Source organism: Aptenodytes forsteri, unplaced genomic scaffold, assembly GCF_000699145.1.
Source record: "Aptenodytes forsteri isolate BGI_AS27 unplaced genomic scaffold, ASM69914v1 Scaffold273, whole genome shotgun sequence".
Taxonomy (NCBI): Eukaryota; Metazoa; Chordata; class Aves; order Sphenisciformes; family Spheniscidae; genus Aptenodytes; species Aptenodytes forsteri.
Window position 1 is genome coordinate 980307 of NW_008795041.1, and position 21724 is coordinate 1002030.

General features: G+C 42.5%; 1 protein-coding gene across 1 annotated transcript in view; it reads left to right on the forward strand.

Moving 5' to 3' along the window:
- The window catches only part of REPS2 (RALBP1 associated Eps domain containing 2), a 66460-nt gene that overhangs the window by 38055 nt on the left and 6681 nt on the right, over positions 1–21724 (forward strand). Inside the window, exons 14-15 of the mRNA XM_009276928.1 lie at positions 9797–9861; positions 21478–21561. Of these exons, the coding sequence (XP_009275203.1) occupies positions 9797–9861; positions 21478–21561 (149 nt within the window). The remainder of the gene's footprint in view (positions 1–9796; positions 9862–21477; positions 21562–21724) is intronic.

Consider the following 21724-nt stretch of genomic DNA (forward strand, 5'->3'; position numbering starts at 1 on the left):
CAGAGATATACCCGCCCAAGCATGGCCTACCCCACAGCCACAGTCCCTTCAGAGTAAACCTGCTCCAACATGGCCTTACCCATGGCTGCAATCCCTCCAGGGGTGTACCTGCTCTGTCGTGGGCTTATCCATGGCCACACGCTTTGAGGGGCGCCTCCAGATGCCCTGGCCATCTGCCAGCCTAGGTGCATCGCCATTGCTGTTATCAAAATGTTCCCAGGCACAGCAGAATAAGATGATCAGCAGTGCAACAAAAGCAAAAAGCAGCCACTAACAAGCACTGGACTCTAACGTAAAGTAAGGCAAGGAAGCCCCATGGCGAGCACAGGAGCCTGCCGATTAATAGCTCAACAGCAATAACAGCTACAAATTTGATCTAGCACATCACTGTCACCTGGATTCGCTCCTTCGGGGGTGCTGGTTTCAGCCAGCAACGTGGGGCTAGTATTTTTGGTTTTTTCTCCCTTTTAAAATGTAAGGTGTGAAGTACCACACTTGGTAAGGGGGAAACACAACTACCATTTTATTGTAAGTACAGTGTTTTCTGTTACGGATGATTTTTCCTAACTACAGTCAGATCTGTAACCTCTACTTACCTCTGCTGGGCTGGTGATGGCTGCCAAACAAGAAAACATCCTCTCTGCTCTAAATGTAGCGTTCACAGAAAAGGAACAAGGGAACAGATTTATTGGTGTGCATCAGCATTCCCGTAAGTGATATAAATGTGTCCCCACATCACTTCTGTGTTCCTTCATATACACGTTTCCCACGCAGTTTGCAGTGGTACTTTTATCATAAAAGTCAGTCAGTACAAACTTCTTTCTGCACCCTTTCATTTTCGTTAGTGCTAGAGGAAGACTGGTGGTCAGCATCACATTTTATCCTCTTTTTCATACCTTTGAAGAAGACTCTTCGTTACTTCCTTTAGTTCATCAAACCTTCATTACTTCATTTAATTAGCACAACCTTTCCTTCAACGTACAGGCTTGGTGGGTTTTACTGGCCAAGCGTGGAGATTTCTGAATAGTAAGTGTGCGTTGAGGTGTCTTTGGTTTTTCATATTTGCCCAGCCACAGCCAAATTTTACTTATTTCTGAATGTTTTCGGTCCACGTATCAAATAAAACAGTTCTGTAACTGTGTAGGAAAGAGGATTTGGAGAATTGAAATGATTGTTGCTCTGTTGTCATAGACATTTTGATACAAAGAGGTCCAAATAGTTACCCTAATACTGTTGCCAGCTGTTTTCAGCAATCTGTTTTCAGCTACATCGTATTTTCAGCTACATCATAGTTTCAGCTTAGTGAGCCAAATGCAGGTGACTTTCCCTTTTGGGCACATGGAACTGGGTACTAAAAAACCTCCCAAATGTAACCTGGTTAAGTATGATTACTGCATTATCTTCTGTATTCTTTTATGCTTAATTGTATTTGCTAGGGAATACCTGTATCTATTGAGGTTAACTGTCTGCAAGTCTTAGTTACTAAAGGCAAGCTTTTAAGGGGTTATGCAGGGGGTTATTTTGTTTGTGTTACCATAAATACAGATTTCTCAACTAACTTTTTGGTTCAAAGCTGAAGTGACCCTAGAACAGTAATGTCCTTTTTTTTATGCTGAATTTAGGTCACAGTGAATTTAAGTAAGTCATTAATTTTCAGGACCCCTTCCTCTCACTGCTCTTGTATTGGTCTTGATTTAGTAAAATCCAGCTACTTTCTTGGCTGACAGGGCTGGATTTTACTCATGCTGTAGTACTATGCTGTCTTGCATGTTACTGCATTGTGTTTATTAATCAGACTAAAACGTTAAATTAGGAAGATGACGATTCTGAAGGACCTTTATTTTAGAATAGCGATAATGGCAAATGCCATCAGCAAAACATGCCATTTCGCTGAATATCGTTTGCACAGTATACAAGAGCTCTAATGTTGCCAGCTTCATCGAGTTAAGAGTGCAGTCAAGTTAATATCTTTGGTTGTAAGGGTTGTAACAACAATTGCAATTTAAATTAAAAATGTCTTTTACGCATACAAAATTAAGCTGCTGTTCGTACTCTTCTCCGGCACTGTATCACTGCAATAAAAACACTGTGAAATGCTTTCTTAACATAAATGTTGCAAAAACAGCTTTTTGAAGCAGAGAATAGGTTTTTTTAATTTTTTTTTTATTTTGGGACTCAGCTCCTGATCTGTTACTGGAGCTGCTGTTTTCTTCTAGTCCTGTTCCCCTTCAGAATATATGTGATCACTGAACTGAGTTTATTCTGAATAAAATATGAATGTCTTCCCTCTGATTTGAATGGAAGAGTTTTATGCCTCTCAGCCTTTTAGAATTTTTTTATGAAGGATTTGTGTTTACAACTAGGTAACTTATTTCTTTGCCAAACTGGACAAGGACATAATTAAGGTTGAATAGGCTGGTGAAAATAGTGAGGACATAAATGGATGAATGGTTATTACATGATAGGAATCTGATGGGGTAACTTATTTCTGCGTTTTTAGACATAAAAATTTAAAAATCTATCTCTAAGGGCTGAGTCCAGAGAGTACTTGCATGCCAACTGGTATAAATATTATCGGCCTTTCAAGTATAACTGTTTCTTGACAATTTATGTAAATGGAACTTCTTTTACATTTTTTCCCATTTTTCTAATCTTCGCTCTTGTCTTTCTGGGATTGAGGAATGGTTTACAGTCTGTTTTCATTCTGTTGCAGGTTGTTAAAAATGAAATTTTAATCCAAAAACTCTTTTCTGCTGAAAATTGTTAAGGTTGAAATGTTCTTGACTGGCCCTACCAGCCCCACTGACCTATTTTCATGATCCCATGTGGGTTACTCTGTTCCATGAAAAAATGTTGGTCCATCGTAGAACAGCTTTACAGGTTAAACAAGAGAGGATCTTCTATTTCTCATGTGGAACAGGGGGACAAGTTGCCTCCCTTGTGGGGGAGACCCTGGAGATGCAGATGTCCTCAGGAAGAAGTGTCTGAGCGGCAAGTGGGACTGGAGGGGTGGTGGGTGGTAGCTCATCGCTCTTCCCAGCTCCCCTGCGTCTGCTCCGAGTTGATCTGTGCTGGAAATGGGCACAGGCAGCACGTGCCGGAGCCTCCAGCACTCCCACCGGGATCTCCAGAGGTGAGGAGCTCTGGCAACATGGATCCGTGGGAGGCAGGTGGAGGGACTGTGCCTCCCTGTGGGTGGAGAATGAAGCTAAACGTGAAGCAAGAGGGAACAAAATCATGAATAGTTTCGTTTGAGGGGGGAGGGAGAAACAGTCCCCAAATAGAAACACACAGAAAAGGAAGGGGTAGAGAAAACAGTAACTAGAAAATGAAATGGTTTAGGGAAAATGAGGGACAGGAGGTTAAAAATACAGATGTTGTGGATATATGACACAAAACAGAAAACAGGTGGTAAAAAAAAAAAATCTGTTTTACAGCTTTTTACATAAAACATGCTGAATTTCCTGGATAGGGTGTTAAAAAAAGACATCATAAAAAACCACCTTTAATAGTGTCCTGCTTGTTTGATTTGAAAGTGACCCATCAAATATGTAAGCACACCAGTGTCCTAAATGAAGTCACACCTGTGAGTTCATACTGCAGAAGCATTAATTGCTTAAGGCCTGGCTATATCTCTTCCTAATCACTTGGAAAGTACTTGGATAATTTTCCATGCAATTGAGGTATAACTGATGTTCTTTATGATTAGCACATGAAACACCTGTAACAAGAGTGTGTCTCTGACATCAGGTGCGTGTATCACTCGCTGTGATGCATGAAGCTTTGCTGCTGAGCAGGTTCCCAAAACTAACTGTGAGAAGAGAGGTTATTCTGGCACTGGCGATGCTTTCTACAGTGTTTCTACAAACCTGATAACAAAATTAATATCAGGAGTCTAAAATCTTTTTTTGCATTGCTATTACCTTCTGAGGAAACGTTAGTAAGAATTATTGAAACAGATCCCTGGATAAATAGATATTTCACAACCGCCTTACTAGAATCCTTCATTAAATTTACATTCCTGGCTACAGCTTTAATTTTTTTTTCTTGCTGCAACTTTCTGCAGACATAGTAGTGAGAACTAATAAATCAGATTTCTTGAAAAACAGTTATTTTGCAATCACCATACTAACGCTGTTGTCTGGAATGTAAATAAATGAAGGAGTGCAGAGAACAGTATTATGGGATATCCAAGTACCAATTTCAGCGAACAAGAAGGGAAGTTTTGTAAGGCAGAGGTAAACAGAAACCAGCTTAGACAGAACTTTTCTGCGGTCTGTCTTTGGCAGCAGGAGCAGGAAAAGTTTCTCAAAAAACTCTCCAAAATAGCATCAGAGTGGAAGGGTGAAAATGCCGGCTTCCCAAACTACCTAAGGAACCGAAGCCTTAGGTAGTTAGGGGAACTGAAGAATAATTCATTCTGTTGGCTTATCTTTTACAGATCCTTTGCTTCCTGATAAAATGAATTGGTTGGTCTTTGTTAAACCTGATCTGGGAGCTAAGCACTCTGAAGCAGCGTAAACTGATGTAAATCTGCCGTGCAACCAGCCTCTTCCTTAATCCAACAGTGCTGTAGCATCCACTTGGAAAATACCAAACACATCAGCCAGACTCTACCTAGGAACCCTATCAGAGTTTTCTCCCAATTTAAGTCCCTGGATGGTCCCCACCCAGTTGCAGAAGGGGTGGTGGTGGGGAAGCAGAACAGAAGCAAGAACCTGGATTTAGGCCATCTGGATCCAGGTCAGCCTGGATTTAGGCTGGGTTTGGTTAGGGCTGCGCCCTTTGTGTGAGCTGAGAAACGCAGGCCTCTTTCTCCGTTGGGAATGGTGACAGAAATAAGAGGAGCGACCAAACTCTGGGTGCCCTTTTGATCATGGGATGAAAGGTGTGTAGGGTTTTGATGTGAGATGCGGTCAGCCTCCTTTGGTAGGCGGTGTCTAGTTTCACTTTGGCTAGAAAGGTACAAAACGGCCCTTGACCCAGGAAAACCACCCTCTTTCAGGACACTGCTTATGAAAGTGTTCGATTCAGATGAGAAGGAGGAGAACTTTTTTTTTTTTACCCCACAGCTCTAACTTGTCTGAGGTGATACCCAGGGTAAAGTGATAGACACATAAAACCAAGAAGGAAGACAGCTATAAAGAACGGAAATGAAATTAAGTACTTGACATGGAAATGTCTCAGGAAATGTAGTTTTATATGCTGCTGTTCTATTATTAATTAATTTAAAAAAATAGCATGCACCCAGCAGCTCAGCGTATTATGGAAGTTTTCTTCAATACTAAGAAACAAGAGGACAAGTGACTATCATTGGGTGAGGGAGGTGCAGCATGTTGCTCTTACAGGTTGCTCTGAAGGATCCCAAGGGCCTAAATTTGTTCCACCCCAATTCTGGCATCCTCCCCTGCTGCTGTGCCTGGTGAGCTAAAGACCTACTTCCCATAGGTTTGACTGGACTGTGATAATTTTATGTTTTTCCTTGGTCTCCTCTTCCTAGATCAAGTAAGTCAGGTAAGGGAGCTACTTGAATGGTCACCATGATTGATATTTTTCACTACCGTGGGTAATGAAAGTGCTGAGGATTTGTGTTGTCTGCTAGGGAGGCTGGAGGCAGAGCGGCGTGGCCAGATAGGGTGGCGTGGCCTGTTCTCAGAGTGTAGCGTTACAGCCTGGTGTTTGTTTTAAAATTTTAATCTAGCTTCAGATTGGAAAACCTGTTTTTTTTTTATCTAGTGTGGTGTCCTGTTAGTGGGGTTTTTTATCTAGTGTGGTGTCCTGTTAGTGCTATCAGACCTTTGTAATTGCCAAAATAGGGCAGAAAAATGGTCCTGGAAGCTTTCCATGCAGATAATCTGCCTTAAAGTGTAAACATGCTAAGTAAAGAGCCATGATTTTTGAACTGAAAGCCTTATCGCTATCTTTGTGGGAGTTACTAGTGCGTGAAAATGCTATCATTTACAGGAATACATGTGATATGGATACTGGGTATACTTAAATCTATTTTACTAGTACCTGTATGGCTGTTCCAATAGTGCTATCTCTGATATTTACTGTACATGGCTCACCCTGGCGTTAATGTGTCGTGGTTTAACTTCAGCCAGCAGCTGAGCACCACACAGCCGCTCACTCACTCTCCCCGCCCTGGTGGGATGGGGGAGAGAATCGAAAGAGTAAAAGTGAGAAAACTCGTGGGTTGAGATAAAACCAGTTTAATAATTGAAATAGTAGTAATAATATACAAAGCGAGAGATGCACAATGCAATTGCTCACCACCCACCAACTGATGCCCAGCCAGTCCCCCAGCAGCAGTCCACCCCCCTGGCCAGCTTTCCCCCAGTTTATATACTGAGCATGACGTCCCATGGTATGGAATATCCCTTGGGCCAGTTTGGGTCAGCTGTCCTGGCTGTGCCCCCTCCCAGCTTCTCGCTGGCAGGGCATGAGAAGCTGAAAAGCCCTTGACTAGTGTAAGCACTGCTCGGCAACAACTAAAACATCGGTGTGTTACCAACATTATTCTCATCCTAAATCCAAAACACAGCACTACACCAGCTACTAGGAAGAAAATTAACTCTATGCTAGCCGAAACCAGGACAGAATGCCACCAAGCTGCTCAGTAATGAGGCGACCTGTGCGAGGCTCATCCTGCTCCCTCCAGCTCCCTCTGCTTTTGCGCAGGGTGTGAAGACTTGTTTTCAAAGAGCGATGGCATGCAGCTTATCCCAGCTGTGGGGTGTGCACCTGGAAATACGACATTTGTCTGTTTGCTGCTCGTTCCCAGGGTACTTGCTTTCATTTTGGAAACAGGCTTCCCCCTGTATTTGGGTTTGCTTTCAGAGCTAGTATAGTGATGCCATCTCTAACAGCGAGAGCCAATCTGCGCAGGGCAGTCTCCCAGGAAGGCAGGCATTCTGGAATACTCTAATACTACAAGTCACCTGCTGATACACATAAAAACCTATGAGTATCTGTTAATATTGCCTTCTTTTAGGGTAGCGACACTAGAGAAGGCTGAAGCATGCAGCATCTATCATGAAATTTTTTTTCATTGCTCTGTGGGGAAAAAAAGTGAGGTTTTTTTATAAGTTATTATGAGTCCTCAAAAGTCAACTAACTTTCTTCTAGCAATTGTGCTCACATAGACATGATTTCCTTCTAACAGGCCGAAGATGTTCTGCAACAGCAGGAATTTTATGAGTACTTCATGAGTGGCTTAAGTTAGAAATTGCAGGATTAAAAAGAGGAAACTGGGTCAAATGCACATAGTGTAAGCATCTAACTTCCTTAATGTTATTCATTCATATATGTTGTATTTTGAAAGCTGAAGAAGTGTTTTTTGGGGGGTGTTTTTTTTGGTGTGGGGGTTTTTTCCTTTTGGTTTGTTTTTTTGGGTTTTTTTTTTGGTTTTTTTAATTTGACCGTCTTACAAAAAAATTACTTTTCCCTTTGGAATTTTGTGGGCCAAATCCCAGGAGACTTCTGGGTTTTCACAGTGTGTGCAACCACTTCAGGAGATGCTTTTCCAGCAAGCCCAGTGCCTTTCTGCATAAAGACTATCCTGCTGCTTTTCTAGGTATATCACTGGGTTTGAAGAATCGGGGAGCAAGGAGAGTAAGTGTATCCTCTGGAGCTGAAGTTGAGGCCAGTTCTCAATGGATGCAGCTCTTGCAATAAAGCTTTTGAGGGCCTGCCGGAGCGTAAGCCAGCACTTACAAAAATTATGAACCCTGGAGGGGGTTACGTACATTCGGAAGGGCCGAGGGAGCTGCTGGGGCTGGTGCCTGCTGGCAGACCCCGGCCCCACGTGCCCCTTCCCAGGGACCCCCGTGCTCGTGGCAGCAGTGCACTCCATAGCTTTGTTTTTGGGCACTCCATAGCTTTGTTTTTGGGCTGCCAGGGGCTTGTTAGGAAGAGTGCGTGATTAGTGCTCCCCCCATGACATTAGAGCTGTTTGGAGAGCAGAGATGATACCCTCGCAGTGATAATCGCTGGTGGTGGTGGGAGGGTAAGGTGCATGCAGGTGTTTTCTATGGAGCGTCGTAACACGACTCCCACAAGGTTTCCTGAAGATAAACGTATTACGTTGAGCGTATGTACTTGTCTGCTATTACAGCGTGCAGCTGATGGACCTACAGAGTGCTGGTGTTTGAGTTAGATGGTGTTTTCAAATACTGTTATTAGCTGTAATTGCCAAAGCCACTGCCAGTGCTCAGATAAATGAAGTTCAGACTACAGGAGAAGAAGGTTTCTTACTCCGCTGTTCCTTTGTAAAGATTAGTTGCGCAGAAGAGATGGCGAATGTAGTGACAGTATCATGCTGGTATTGCAGTGGCCTTACAAATGGAACTAATCAAATGCAAGAGAGAGGATCCTAAAGACCATGTTTTTTTCAAATCTCTTACACCTGTAGGTGTGTTAGTGGCTCCCTTGCTTAACCTAAGTTGGGTGTTAATTGTTCTACCTCTCTCCTTGGCATTGTGTGTAGTGATATTAGGCTTCATTTTGATTCAAGAGATGATGATACAGAAGATGTAAAAAACCCCAATGTATTAATAAGCCTCTCTGGAGCTGTATATAGTCGATATGACTGTTCTCAACATTTTCACCCACACATTTTTACTTCATGTCACTGTTGTCCTTAATGGTTATATCTTTTGTCTTTGTATTTTCAACCATGTAGACGTTTTTAGACTTGGCGTATAAGATATGTAAATGGCTAAGCTGTAACAGGGCTTGTAATGGTCTTGGTGGCTTTTTAAAATACGCATGGAAATAAAAAGCGTATAAAAATAATTGCTTGCTTAGCATTATTGTGGTAAAAGGCATTTCTAAGTTTAATATTGTTGGGGTTTTTTTGCTATACAAATAACCACCAGTGCAAGATGGACTGTCTGATATCTTTGCTAGTGCAAGTGCTGAGCACTCAGTGCGACAGGAGCTTGGGGAGGGTAACCCACCTAAGGACTCCCACCAGTCCTGGTTGGTGTCTCTGTGCTAGCTTAGTCCTCCTCTCTGCAGCTGCCTTTGGAAGCCATCATCTGTCCTGTAGTTTTGTCCCGTGATGGGTTTTAGGTATTTTAAGGAAACTGAGAAATACAGTGGCTGGACCTATGTTATTGTTACCCTCCACTTTGTGCTGGCTCAAACTAAAAGCTGACATTGCATTATGTTAAAGGGGCCTGAACTGACCATTAGGGTTTGTCTTCCTCCCCTTATTTCTCTTCCTCCCTCTGACATACCTCCAGTGAGTAATAATATGCAAATATAAAACATAAAGCCAAAGAAACAGATTTCTTTTTGGTTCGTTTAGGCTTTTGTCCTATTAATTCCATGGCAGATGTTTTCTTTTTAAGGTTGCACTCCATCACATAGTGTGTTTTATCTGGAGTGAATGCTAATGTCTACATTGGATGGCAAAGCATCACTTTTAAAAAAAGGCAATAATGTTAATGACAAAGAACAAAGTCCCAAGGACAAGTAGACCCTGTTTCTGGGGTTCTTTAACTAGAATTGGATTGCTTTAGCCACAGCTTTTGTGGCTGACTGGCTTCCATCTCTGCTTTTTATCATAACATTGTGGGTTTTTACGGCAATTAAATCACTGCTTATTCACTACTCATGAAGTTATTTCAAACAGGGTTTGCTCAATAAAAGTCAGGTTTGGTTTCTGTTATTAAAATGTTGAATGCTGCCTTTTCACATGGAAATTAATTCTGGTTTTATTTGGAATTAAATTAATGTGGGTTTGTTTTTTGTTGTTTTTTTTTTTTCCCCTCCTTTACTCGCTGCTCAGCTGTGAGGTCTGGCTGGCTGCCCCCACCACCACCTGCACTGCCCCCTCGACCTCCTGTGTCTCAGGTATGGACAAAGGTTTAGCACTTTGCTGTATTACTCGCTTATTTATGTTACTGTTGCAGTGGTTAGCACAAGTTGGCTTGGACATGGCTGTTGTTCTTGCTTCCAAGTTAATGCAAATCTGCAGTTTGCTCTGCAGTTCCATACACGTCCTTCTTCATTGGTCTGTCTAGCCGGTGTGTTGCAATGTCAAGTTACAGACTAATTAAATCCCTTTGTAGTGGAGCTGACATGCACCCACTAGACAAAACTGTAAATTAAAGGCTAGTAAGGCTAGTCTGCTAATAAGAGTTTCATGCCTGAAAGGCATGGGCTTGATACGTGCTGTTTGTTTCTCAAGCTTCAAATGCTCAGAGGGCATCTGCTAAGGGGGCCACAGCATGAAAGAGTATATTTCACCCATGGGTTTGAAAAATAATGCCGAAAGGAAGCGAATGCCGTGTCAGTTATGTTATTAAGTTTCAAACCATTAGTGGCATGCTTTTGTTTTGCTTTCTGGGTGGGTTTTTGTTTGTTTGTTTTGAGAGCATCACGCAGCCACAGCACAATGCAAATTGACTAAACCATGTGTATCTGCATCCAGATACTTCTTCATGTTTTAGGAAATGATGGAGGATCAGTGTCTTGTTCTTTTTATGTTGTTGGCTCTGTTAAGTCTTCAGCAGCAGTATGCTTCATATATTACTCCTTTAGGTGAGGTGTATAATAGAAAACAAGTCTACAGGGGAGCTGACAGCCCCTTACATATAAAAACTTGGTGAGGCACCTTCATTGGGCCAGAAACAGTCCTCACTTGAGTTTTGGACCTACTCTTAAGAGTCGGCTGCTGAACACCACCTGCTGCACAGTGCTTAGGATAGAAATGATAAAAGGCTTGTCGCTGCCCCCAGCTCCACCAGCAGCTCGTTGCTTTCTTCCTCTCCCCAGCCCTTTTTAGCATCTGAGTGCAGCTAGTTTCTACCTTGAGGACTGTAGAGCGTTCTGGTTTGAGCTTGCGTGCTTCCCCCGAGTCACTATGGCATTAGCCATGCTGCTAACACCACATGCTCCTTAGTGCTCCCATCACGTTCCCGCTTTGTCTAACGCTCCCTGGAGAGCAGTGTTTCCCTCTGGTTTGCCCCGATCCCGCGGTGCGGCTCCCTGCCTCCTTGTGCCTGCAGCAGCTGCTGCTGCAACACGCGCCGGCCCTCCTGCCGCTGCTTGGACTTGGCACAGTGCGCCAGCTCCATGCACTGCAAGCCCTCTCACTGCCATCGGGAAAAGCAGTAAATATAACAAATCCTGTTCTTAGGGAAAAAACCCATTGTTTTCAAGCAAGGTTCTGCTAATTGTTCATTTTCTTGTCCTGTGGTAGATTTGTGTTTCTGTAGCAGGGCAGCGAGGAGAGATGTTAATTTATTTATGCATGTCCAGCAGCTTCCTTACCACATCACAAATCCTGAACCAGCTGCTCATCCTGCACTGGGCCATGCAGAATATAGGACCTTTCTAAAATGATAAACACAAGAAGATTCTCATGTGAAATTCTTGATCCAGTCCTCTCCAATACAAAAGTCTGTTTTCTGAAAGAAAGAAAGAAAGAAGAGTGGCTTCTGTGTCTACTCAGTAATGAATATATAGCTGATGCTTTGCTTACATGCATCACTTACATCTAATTTATTTCTGATGACTTTTAAAGATATTTAATCAAGTATCTCATAAAAATATTCTTGTTCTGACGTCTAGCAAAAATGTACATAAAAACAGTTCTTGAAAACGTAATAAACTTCACGCTCATCACATTCTGTTTATTTTTTTCTCCAAGCGTGCCTTTCTGTGATAAAGGTAACAGACAGTAGGGAAGCATGTGTAGTGGGGTCATAATTCAGCTGAGCTGACCCTTATGAATAGCATGTAAACAATAGTAAGCATATGGATTACATTAGTCCAGTGGGGCCCTTGATTTAAAGAGCATGAAGAAGTTGGAAGGAGGGATCTGCTTTAAAAACCGAGGCAGGGTCAAGAACTGAAGAAAAGCCATGATACTGAAATGACATATTCAGCTTTTTCCTGTTTTGGGATTTACCAAACTCTTCTTAAATTTCTGTTTTAACTTATTTTTCAACAATGTTATTGAAAATCCTTTTTTATCGCCATAACATTTTGCTATATGCCTGCAGTTAAGCACTGTGAATGACAAATGTAGCTTGGAAATGAAGCGAGCCCCTCATATTTCAGGTGGCTGTGCACCATGTAAGTATGCTTGTGGTGTGATTATTTTGGCTCGGCTTTGGAAATCAGTTGATGGAGGAGGAGAGGGAAATCATTTCTTCTGAGGACTACAGTTTTCTATGGATGGCTGAGAAGCAGCCTGGACCGGTTGGCTCTTTAGAGTGAGATTAAAGGGCTCATGGGATGTAAAGGCCAAAGTGCATAAAAGAGAGGTATCAAGGGGTAGGTATTACATTTCAGTGGAGCAGAAGTCCTTCTGTGAGCTTAATCAATAGCAATATAGAAATGGCATCTTGACTTTGGTCCGGGGTTGCTGTTGTTTTTAGTAGAATTTGTTTCAACCTTTAGGAAAACATTATTTTTCCTGTCAGAACCTCCAAGGTAATCAAGCTCAGTAAGTTACTGAAACACTGGTTATTCAGAGTGTGCCAAACGTCTCTAGTCATATCACAAACTTACTAAATTATGTCCACATCCAACTCCACCTCTATAGTGCAGTCAGCTGAATAATGAGGGAGAAGGACTGTATCCCTGGGTGAGTGTAGCACAAGGTAAAACTTAGAGCTAATACTGCTGTGGCCTTGACTCCAGAGCTCAGTGGATGCACAGGCTTACTGTGAGAGGCTCGAGTCTTGGGATACTGCGAGGACTTGGCCAGTTTATGGGGAAATAGCAGCGGGGCTGGCTTCTCAGCTCTGGGTTGCTGCTGCAGGCCCACACCATTCCACACCTCTGATGGGTAGACACCTTTACAGGTGTGGCTGCATCTCCTCTTACCTCTACGATGGGTTTTAGAGTTGGTGGATTAACTCTGTGTTTCTTTCTTCTTGGTGGCCTCTAAAAGGCTATGGTAGCTCCATCTCCTCGGGATTTTTCTCCATTGCCAAAGTCCAGCGTTGTATCGACTTTGCATCAGCCCACAAACTGTACCCAAGTTTTCCTCAGAGCATTCACCAGACAGGTCTCCAATGCAGTGGTCCTTTCTTCTGAGGTCCCTATCGTGACTATACTAAATTTAATAAATGAAGATGGACAAAGGGCAAGTTTACATAATGTGAATACACCATTATCTCCAACTTACGATCTTTTAACCCAAATTCCAAGCCATATCTCTCTGTGCTGCAAGCCATTTTGAATTGATGTTTCCAGTAAGATGCTGTGAAATGCAGTATGAAATGCTTTATTAGAATCAATTCGTATTGCTTTTCTGTTAAAAAAAAAAAAGTAATTCAAGTTTTGCCTTAATTCTATAAAGGGCACTTGGAAACATTATGTATAGAAATAGGCTTATACAAAGACTACAGTTTTGTTTTGGATAATACGTTATTTTGAAGCGTTTTCCTTTTTCTGCTGTGTGTATGCCTGTGTGTAACTTCACTGACACCTTCTGTAATCCCTAGTAGCATATCTCACACTTAGCAAGTCTGCAGTAGCTGCTTGGATTGAAGGATAATTTTATCTGTATCAGTTTCCCTATTTCTTCAGACCATAAATATTTAATATGCTGCAAGCTATTGTACAGACTTAGGACACTGGCAATGCCTTACCTCTCTTGCTCACTTCTCATGACGTGCTATAGTTATGGCTCTTTCACTCTTTTTTTTTTTTTTTTAAGTTTTTGGGTTTTTTAAGTTTTTAGGGTTTTTTGTGTCATCCCCATCGTCCCCCCCACACCCTGAGTGGTGGTGTATAGAACAGATAACCTATAGCTTGTTGAAATACCTACTGTGGTTTTTTGTGGGCTCGTAGAGGACTGGATTCAGTGGCTTGGGTAACTTTTCCTGATCCTGTGTTCCTAGCTTAATGGTAAACTTGAGTCATCAAGGAGAAATGGCATTAAGGTGGCCCCAAAACTTTTGTGCAGACCCAGAGCTATACATAGAAAACTTGTGTAACTTGGAGGCAGTAAGAATCGCGATAGGAAGGCAATAGCATATGTAGCTAATTTGCAGTGACACAGATTTCAGATAGGAAATAACTTTGGGTGCTCATGCATAACACTCCACTGGAACCAAACGTGTATGCACATCTCATATAAGCCTCTTGTTATTTTTTTTAATGGAAAACAAAATAATACTTTATTACCATTGGCTTTTAAGCTTACAGAAGTCATTTACCACAGCTGTTTACTGTGGGAGATTTAGTAACGTATTTATGCTAACAGGAATTAACAGATGAACACTTAAGAGCAAATATAACTTTAGGATTTTATCCAACATCAGCTCACCATCTGCAACATTGCCCAATTATATCAATGTTCCTTTATTTAGATGATTCTGTTTCAATACCTTCCTGTTCAGTAATGAAGGCCTATCTTCAATCCTGCCCGTGCTACATAAGGCGATTCGAAAACAGTGGGACTGGAAGAAAACCCTGTGTATCTTGGCTGAAAAAACTGACGTTCCTAGTCTCTTTTCCCCGAGTCTAAATTTTAAGCCTATTGGTTTTGTAAATTCACACTGATTTGTGCAGGACTTTATTTCTGGAGACCCTGAGACCTGGTTTTCCCACTGGTTCCACACGGGCAGTTTTGACAGGTGCTGAAGAAATTATGGACGAAGGCAAAGTGGTGAAGTGAAGTGGAGTAGGTAGGCAGCTGTTAACATTATCAAATTGAAACATCCCAAGTACATTGCAGCTCTGAAGATTAAAATCTCACTGTTATATGAGCTCCAGAGTTAGGCTGTCAGTTTAGTGGCCATTGTTACCGTTAGAAGTTATTGATTTAGTGAAATTATGGAAACAAAGTGCTGGGAGGGATGATAGGTGGGTCACCCTACCCAGTCACAGGCACCTGGTGGTGTTGGAAAGCGAAGATATTATTCTTTTTAACGTATCAAATGTTTCGCTCTCCAAATGTTACTCGATACTTCATAATTCCTTGAAGCTTTTTGGCCATTCATCATCCAGAATTGCAAGTGAAAACTGGGACCCAGTTCAAGAAGCTGTCTCTACTAGCATGCCTCCATGTTCTGCTGAATCCATGGAGAGTCACGAGCATGGAGTATGCTCAGGCTGGGTCTGTAACCGTCAGTTATGCGTGCCCACGCTGATCTGCCGCACCGAGGCCAAGAGGTGGGGAAGGGCTCCCGTCTGTCCTGCTGAGACCTCTCGGCCTCCTGAGTGGGATGGTCATGTGCAGGCTCCGTGCTGGGAGCTGCTCCGGGGGTCCCCCCACGGCCAACGTCTTCAGGTAAAGTCGAGGTGCATGGAGGATGAGGTAGGGTTGGCTGATCTCTGTCACAGAGTTGTTTGGAGAAAACGTTCAGCCAACCGAGGCGCCTTCTTAACTCTGTGAAATTATGTGAGGAATTTCAAGTGCTGGCGGGACACCTGGAGCTTTATGGGAAGGAACTTTTTTGTTATAGAAATTAAAAAAAAAAAAGTGAAGATTTTGCTTTTGGCAGCATGCTGTTTGTATACATGATGGTATTCTCCCAGACAACCGTTTTATATTAAACCAAAGGAATACCTTTTTAACTTGCATTTACAACCACTGTGCCAGAAGAGGGTGGGTTTTTTTGATCATCTCCACAGTTTTGTCTGCACGATAATATATGTTGTATAATCAGTGCAAATAGGTACTGAAGAAGCCTGTAACTGTAATAAAACTGAAAGTCTTCTGTAACATGAAAGATTTTGCCATCTGCCACTTTAATATAATACAAGTGGATTATCTTCCTCTCATGAAAATTATATATTAAATCTAAAATGACCAGACAAAACAAATTACGGCTTAAAAAGTGGTGGAAAGTAGCACAGTTAAAACTGAATTTGGGGAGTAGCTGATGGATGCCATAAAATCCTTTCTAAAGAGGTTTCTGGGAGAGTGGAAGAAGGGCGAGTATCTTAATTAAAATGTGTTGTAATAATTTTTGAATTTGGCTTCACGTTTATTGTAAAAAGAACAACAAAAAAGCTGAGAATCTAATGCCTATATCTCTAGTGGAATGCACATACCCCTTTCTAGCTTACGTTAATCTGGTTTTGTGGAAGTGGAGTATTAAAACAGATTGTTAATGCTTCCATCTGGGTCCTATTCTTTCCTTGCAAATGGGCTGAACGTTGCAGCAATTTGTTTGTATTTACTGCCTTTTTCCTCAACCTTATCACCAGCCCTCAGATAGCTCAGGGAAAGAAGCAGCTTATCAAAACTTCAGGGCTGCACAGCGCTGAGAAAGCAGGCAGCACACCAAGACTCTGGCAGCTTGTTGCCTTTGCATCCGTATGGGTTTTCTTTCTGTCTTATCATTTTCAGTTTCTGTAACAAGCAATAGAAAGAATTGATGATTCGGTGTGGGATGCGCAAGACTCGCAGAAACTGGAATTGAGACATCTTGACTTCTTAGAAATTGGCATTAAGCGCAAAAATATGAATGTTTAGAAAGGAGCAAAATACCTCTTAAATGAACTTACGTAGAGATGATAGAAGATTGCAATGGACACATACTGAGCATTAAGCATATTCAGTATCCTACTTTTTCTTACAGAGAAGCTGTTCTCAATACTTTTTTGCAAAGCTAAGCAGTGGCACTGTATAGGTAATGATTATGGGCTATTCCAATGAATGCACAGAGATAATTTCATTTCTGTGAGTAGTGCCATTGACTACAATGGGACTATTTCCATGTGTAAAGTTAGCCTGGAGCCTAAGTGTGGGCGAGACTGAATTGTGGGAAAGATTGCCTCTTGCAAAAAGGCTCTCGGGTAACAGAAGTATGAAAGCTCCACATAGACCTTCTGTTCTGGAAGATCAGTTACGGATTGTCTTGAAAAGTGGGTGTGAAATCTACATATAATCCAGCATTGCAAAGCTAAAGAACTGGAAATGTAAGCGAAGAACCAGTTGTTAAGGTAATGCGTTCTCTTATAGTTATGAAAATCTTTCACCTGAGGCTTTCGAAGCACTTTGTGCTTAAGCAAGCGTTACTTATTCTCTTAGAAAGGTACTGTTAAGGATCATCACATGGAGCAGTGAGGAGATTATGAATGGCTGGTCAAGGATCATGCGATGAAATAATGAGCATTTGCAATTCCTAATGCTCTCCTTAACGATGAGGAATTATCTGTCCTAATGCTCAATATTGATCGTAGGCCACAGGTTGGTCTCTGACCGTGGCCGTTGTACAGAAACTTTGTTGGCAGGTTTTATCTGCTACCTGGAAGAATGAGGAGGGTATGGCTATTCCTAGAAAATACGAGACTGCTCTGGGGAAAGAGGAGAGACAGCCTGTTAATAACTGGACTTTGGGCTTTGCAAAGAGAAGCTCTTCAGGAGATTTGGAATAGGACACCATCTTGCTCTCTTCTGTGGTCACTTACTCTTCTTCCCAAAATCAAGATACTCTTAGGCCTGGTCTGCAAGCTCTCTTTTGCAGTGCCGGTAGCACACACGAGCAGGATTTTCTTTGCCCAACTATTACAACCCTGGATGTGGACCCAGCCATAGCAGCACAGCAGCACTTCCCGTGTCAGTAGCTTGCTCCATTCTGTGGACATGAATGAGGCGCACTTTTAAGCACTTCTATGCTACTGTAACAGAATTTTCCTTTGGAAGACTGTACTGCATAATGTATAATCTCTCAATTTTATAAACCAGTGGTGAAGAATTTTAAACGCTAATATAATGGTGAGAAGTTTCCGAGATGTGGGAAAACTTTAAGACATTTATGGCTGTGATGGAGGGAGGCAGTTTATTGCTGTGTTTCTGAATGAGAAGCGAGTTGCTCAAAGACTGTGCTAAGCATGGTATAAAAACAATGAGGAACTAAAGGGAACCTGCCTCAGCTGCTCCTGATGGATCACCTTTTCCTTACACTCCACTATAGGAGCTTGTACTGGAGTATCCTGGAGCCAGTCTCACTCTGCCCATGACCAGGCTACAGGAGCTAGCTTTTACCCCACGTCCAAATCAACGAAGGGAAGGAAATCTGTGAAGAATCCCTCTGCGAAAGGAAAAAGCAGGCGTTATTTTTCCTTTAAAATCCATGTGGGGCCAGTGTGGGGAGACATCAGCTTGCAAACGTATTTGTAAAGCCTCTCGGGCCTTGCGTAGAGGACTTTGTTGGGTTAGCTGAATCAGCAAGCGTTCTTTGCATCGATGCACGTTGCAGTTAAACAAAAGATTTTTGCCTGCTGTCAGTCCCTGAACAAAATCCCCTGCAACAGCATGCTGATTTTTTCACACTTGGGCACTTGTGTCAGAGGCACGTCGCTCTGAGGAATGGAGGTCTTTCGTAGAGGAGAACTTGTAGCTCTGCTGGCAGATCGTTAATGTGTCCACCTGGCTTCTGCATGAGAGGGAAAGGAGACGCTCCAAAGAGCCGAGGCTAACGGTGCCCAGCGCCGGCTCTCTGCCCGCCCTGGGGGGCAGGCTCAGTCTGCAGGCTCTGAATAATGCAGACAGCTCTTTTTTGGTACTCTCCTCTAAGCAAAACTCAGAAATGGCCTGTCCCACATGCCACTAGGTGGCACTTCAGGGACATGGCAGTCACTTGGTTTTATTCATTATGCATGAGCTGCATCACCAGAACTAGGTTTTCTTTCTGTCTGTCTTTCGCCAAATGTAACTATTTATTTTTACCACCTGCCTGCTCCAGCCAGTCCTTGCCCTGCTGGCTGCGGAGCTTTGCCGTCCTCACATCCTGGCAGTGGGGAGGAGCGGCCAGCCCAATGGCCCAACCTCAGCCAGCGGGTAGGTACCACAGCCCTGCAGCACAGCGGTTGCCACAGCTGTTAGGCTGACAGCCACATCACAGCACTCGGCTAGTAAAAAATGTATCTTGCATCAGTAGGAGCTGTGATACCCAACTGTTGGAAATTTTGAAATCTTACACTTTCTGGCATCAGCACTCCAATTTATATTCGCTTCCACAAGAACACAAAGTTTACCCTTTTCTGCCTTTTCAGTTCCCTTCGGTTTAAAATAGTATTCTCCTGCAATGAGACCATTAAAAAAAAGAAACACCCCCCCCCCCCTTTTTTTTTTTTTCTTACTTCCCACCCTCCCTCCAGGTCCTTTATCTTACCGTGTTTTCAATTTTCCTGCTTCTTTGCAATTGACATTGTATAGTACCAGTCTATTTAGTTACTTCTACACTGTTTGAACACATTGGTTCTTGAAAAGCTGCGTTTCATCTACACATAAATAACATGGGGTTGGTCTCCGTTCTTTTTCATTCTGTGGAATAAGTTACTGTATTCTTGCTTTTGATACAAGGTTTAATGTAGACTCCCACAAAAATGTGAGCACCAGAAACTGCCTGCCTGGCCTGGTTAGGGGGGTATCTAGTGCTCCCTGTCCAAGAAAGGCCATTAAGAGCTGGCTCTCGTCTACCTCTGTCATTGCTCGGTGTTGTGCAGCAAAGCTATAGTTTATACTATACGTATTACGTGGCTCTCTGAAAGACTGTGTTTACTCTTGCTGTCCCTGAATGAATGATTTGTCAAAGCGATGTGATTCAGTCCCAAATTTATCGTGTGGCTCTGCTGGGTATTTGAACTTCGCTATCCCCAAATCATTCATGAAGGCCTCATGGACTTTGCCAGGGTACTGTTACGAGTGCTTAGAGCCTTCATTTCTTTCAAATACATAAAAAGTGGTTGTAGAAATCAGGGAGGTTAGGGGCTATTCAGCTTGCTGATAAAGAATGCTCTGTTGCATTAAATGCACTTTTAAAGGTCTTCGATTTTTGCAGACAGAAAAGAAGATTGCTTTTTCCATTTCGCTCCCTATTTGTACCAGAAATCTGTTACAGAAACAGCTCTTCAGTCCATGAAAAGCTTTCCAGAATTGAAATGCTAGTATCAGATAGTTATTAAAATCCAAATATTTAAGATATTAATATTCAGATAATACTGGAAAACTACAGGGTGGGTTTGTTTTGGTTTTGTTTTTTAACCATCAGATAACACTACAGGTGTAGCACACTTAGAAGAAGCAGGGAGAGAAATCTTGTCAGCCAAGATACCTTTTCCTCCTCTCCAGAGGAATTTCACATGCATTTTAAAAAAAGATGATAAATCCCCCTCCACTGTGCACATGTTCGACACCGTACGGTTGGAGAACAGCAGTAACCTGACAGAAGCGCATTTGCCCTACAGCTTTCTGTACAGCTCTTATTATGAAAGAAATGGAAGTGGTACGAAAAAGTCCCTCCTTTTTAAATATACCAAATTCTGTGCTTTATGACATTTTTATTTAACTTACAGTTAAGCACTGGGAAACTTGTGACTGCTACAGATCTTGATGGGCCTGTGCAGAAACCTCTTGGCAGCAGCGAATTAGGTTCTTCAGTGTGTGACAGGTTATTACTATTAATTTTTATGGCTAAAATCCTGGCCCCTTTAAAGTTTGAGGTTTGCCTTGAACTTGGTTTTAAATGCAAGCTTTCACCTGTGTAGAAACAAGCCTTTTTTGAGGACGGAGCCGGATGGCGGGTTGCCTCTCCTGCCTAGGGGCCGTTGTCAGCCTGGCTCTGACTTGGCAGAAGTTGGGAAAGAGAAGAGGCTGCTGCCAGAGCCAAGTGCCCTCAGCCTCCCCGCTCCTGCCTGCCTTCCCCGTCTTGGAGAGACAGCCCATACCTTCTGGACAGAAAACAGCCGCACCGTGTTTATACCATGTTTGCTGCAGCGTGCACAGGGACAGGCAGCTTCAAATCCTGCCGCCCTCCCTTCGCTGATGTGCTGTGCCCTGTCCTGGTGAATGGAAAGATGCTGGAAGATTTCAGGAGAGGCGAAGCAAGGGATTAACCCTCTGTTTTAACTTGCTGCTCGGTCAGATATGCTGGGGGGAGGGTGTGTTGTTTTGCCGAAGTGTAGACCTGTGTGATGAGTGTTCAGCTCAGTTTCTGTTGGAAACGTGAGAAGGGAGGAGGGAAGAAGATTTATTTGGCTTCTTTTATGGTTTGTGTTTTCAGTAACTTTACTGGAATTTTTGGTATAATTCAGACTTTCTCGCTCCAGCCTTGCAAACTTCAAAGACAGAGGCTTACTCCAATGAATTTTCGTCAGCGTCAGGAGATGATAAGGTGACAGGGCGCAACCAAGATCTTTCTAGCTTTTATCCACCCCCCTTAGTCTTGCTCTGAGTATTTAGGCCGTAAGGGAAACTCTAGAAGAAAGTCTGGGTACTAGGTCATTTACATTCAGAGACATGGTTCCTAACGCTTCACAGAAGAACTTTTCTCTTGTTTTCCTAGCACAATAAAATGCAAGAAAACGGTTTCATTAAGAATCTGCAAAAGACATGTGTCATCCATTCAGCTGTCACCCTGGATCTCTTTTTCCCCTACTGTTGAATTGTTAAAGTAACTTTTCTTTTCTGTATAACATTTCCTTTCATTGACTTTATTGTATGTGACTGCTAGTCGTTTTCTGGGTATAGCAATGACTGATTTGTTGTTGCAGACAGAGCAAGTATCTGAGGTTGAATTACATCCTCAGATGAATAGACCCCCATCGCAGGCAGAAGAAAACAGTTCAGCAAAAAAGGTGAGACCTGCACTTGTTGTACCATTGTGGAGTGATTTGCCTTCATCAACAAATGTGGTTGGTTTAAGTTTTAAAGCAATTAAATGGAGGGTTAGGATTACGTTTTTACATGTTTACCTTCTCTGCAGGTCAAGACGCTAGAGAGAACCGGGATCACGTGTGA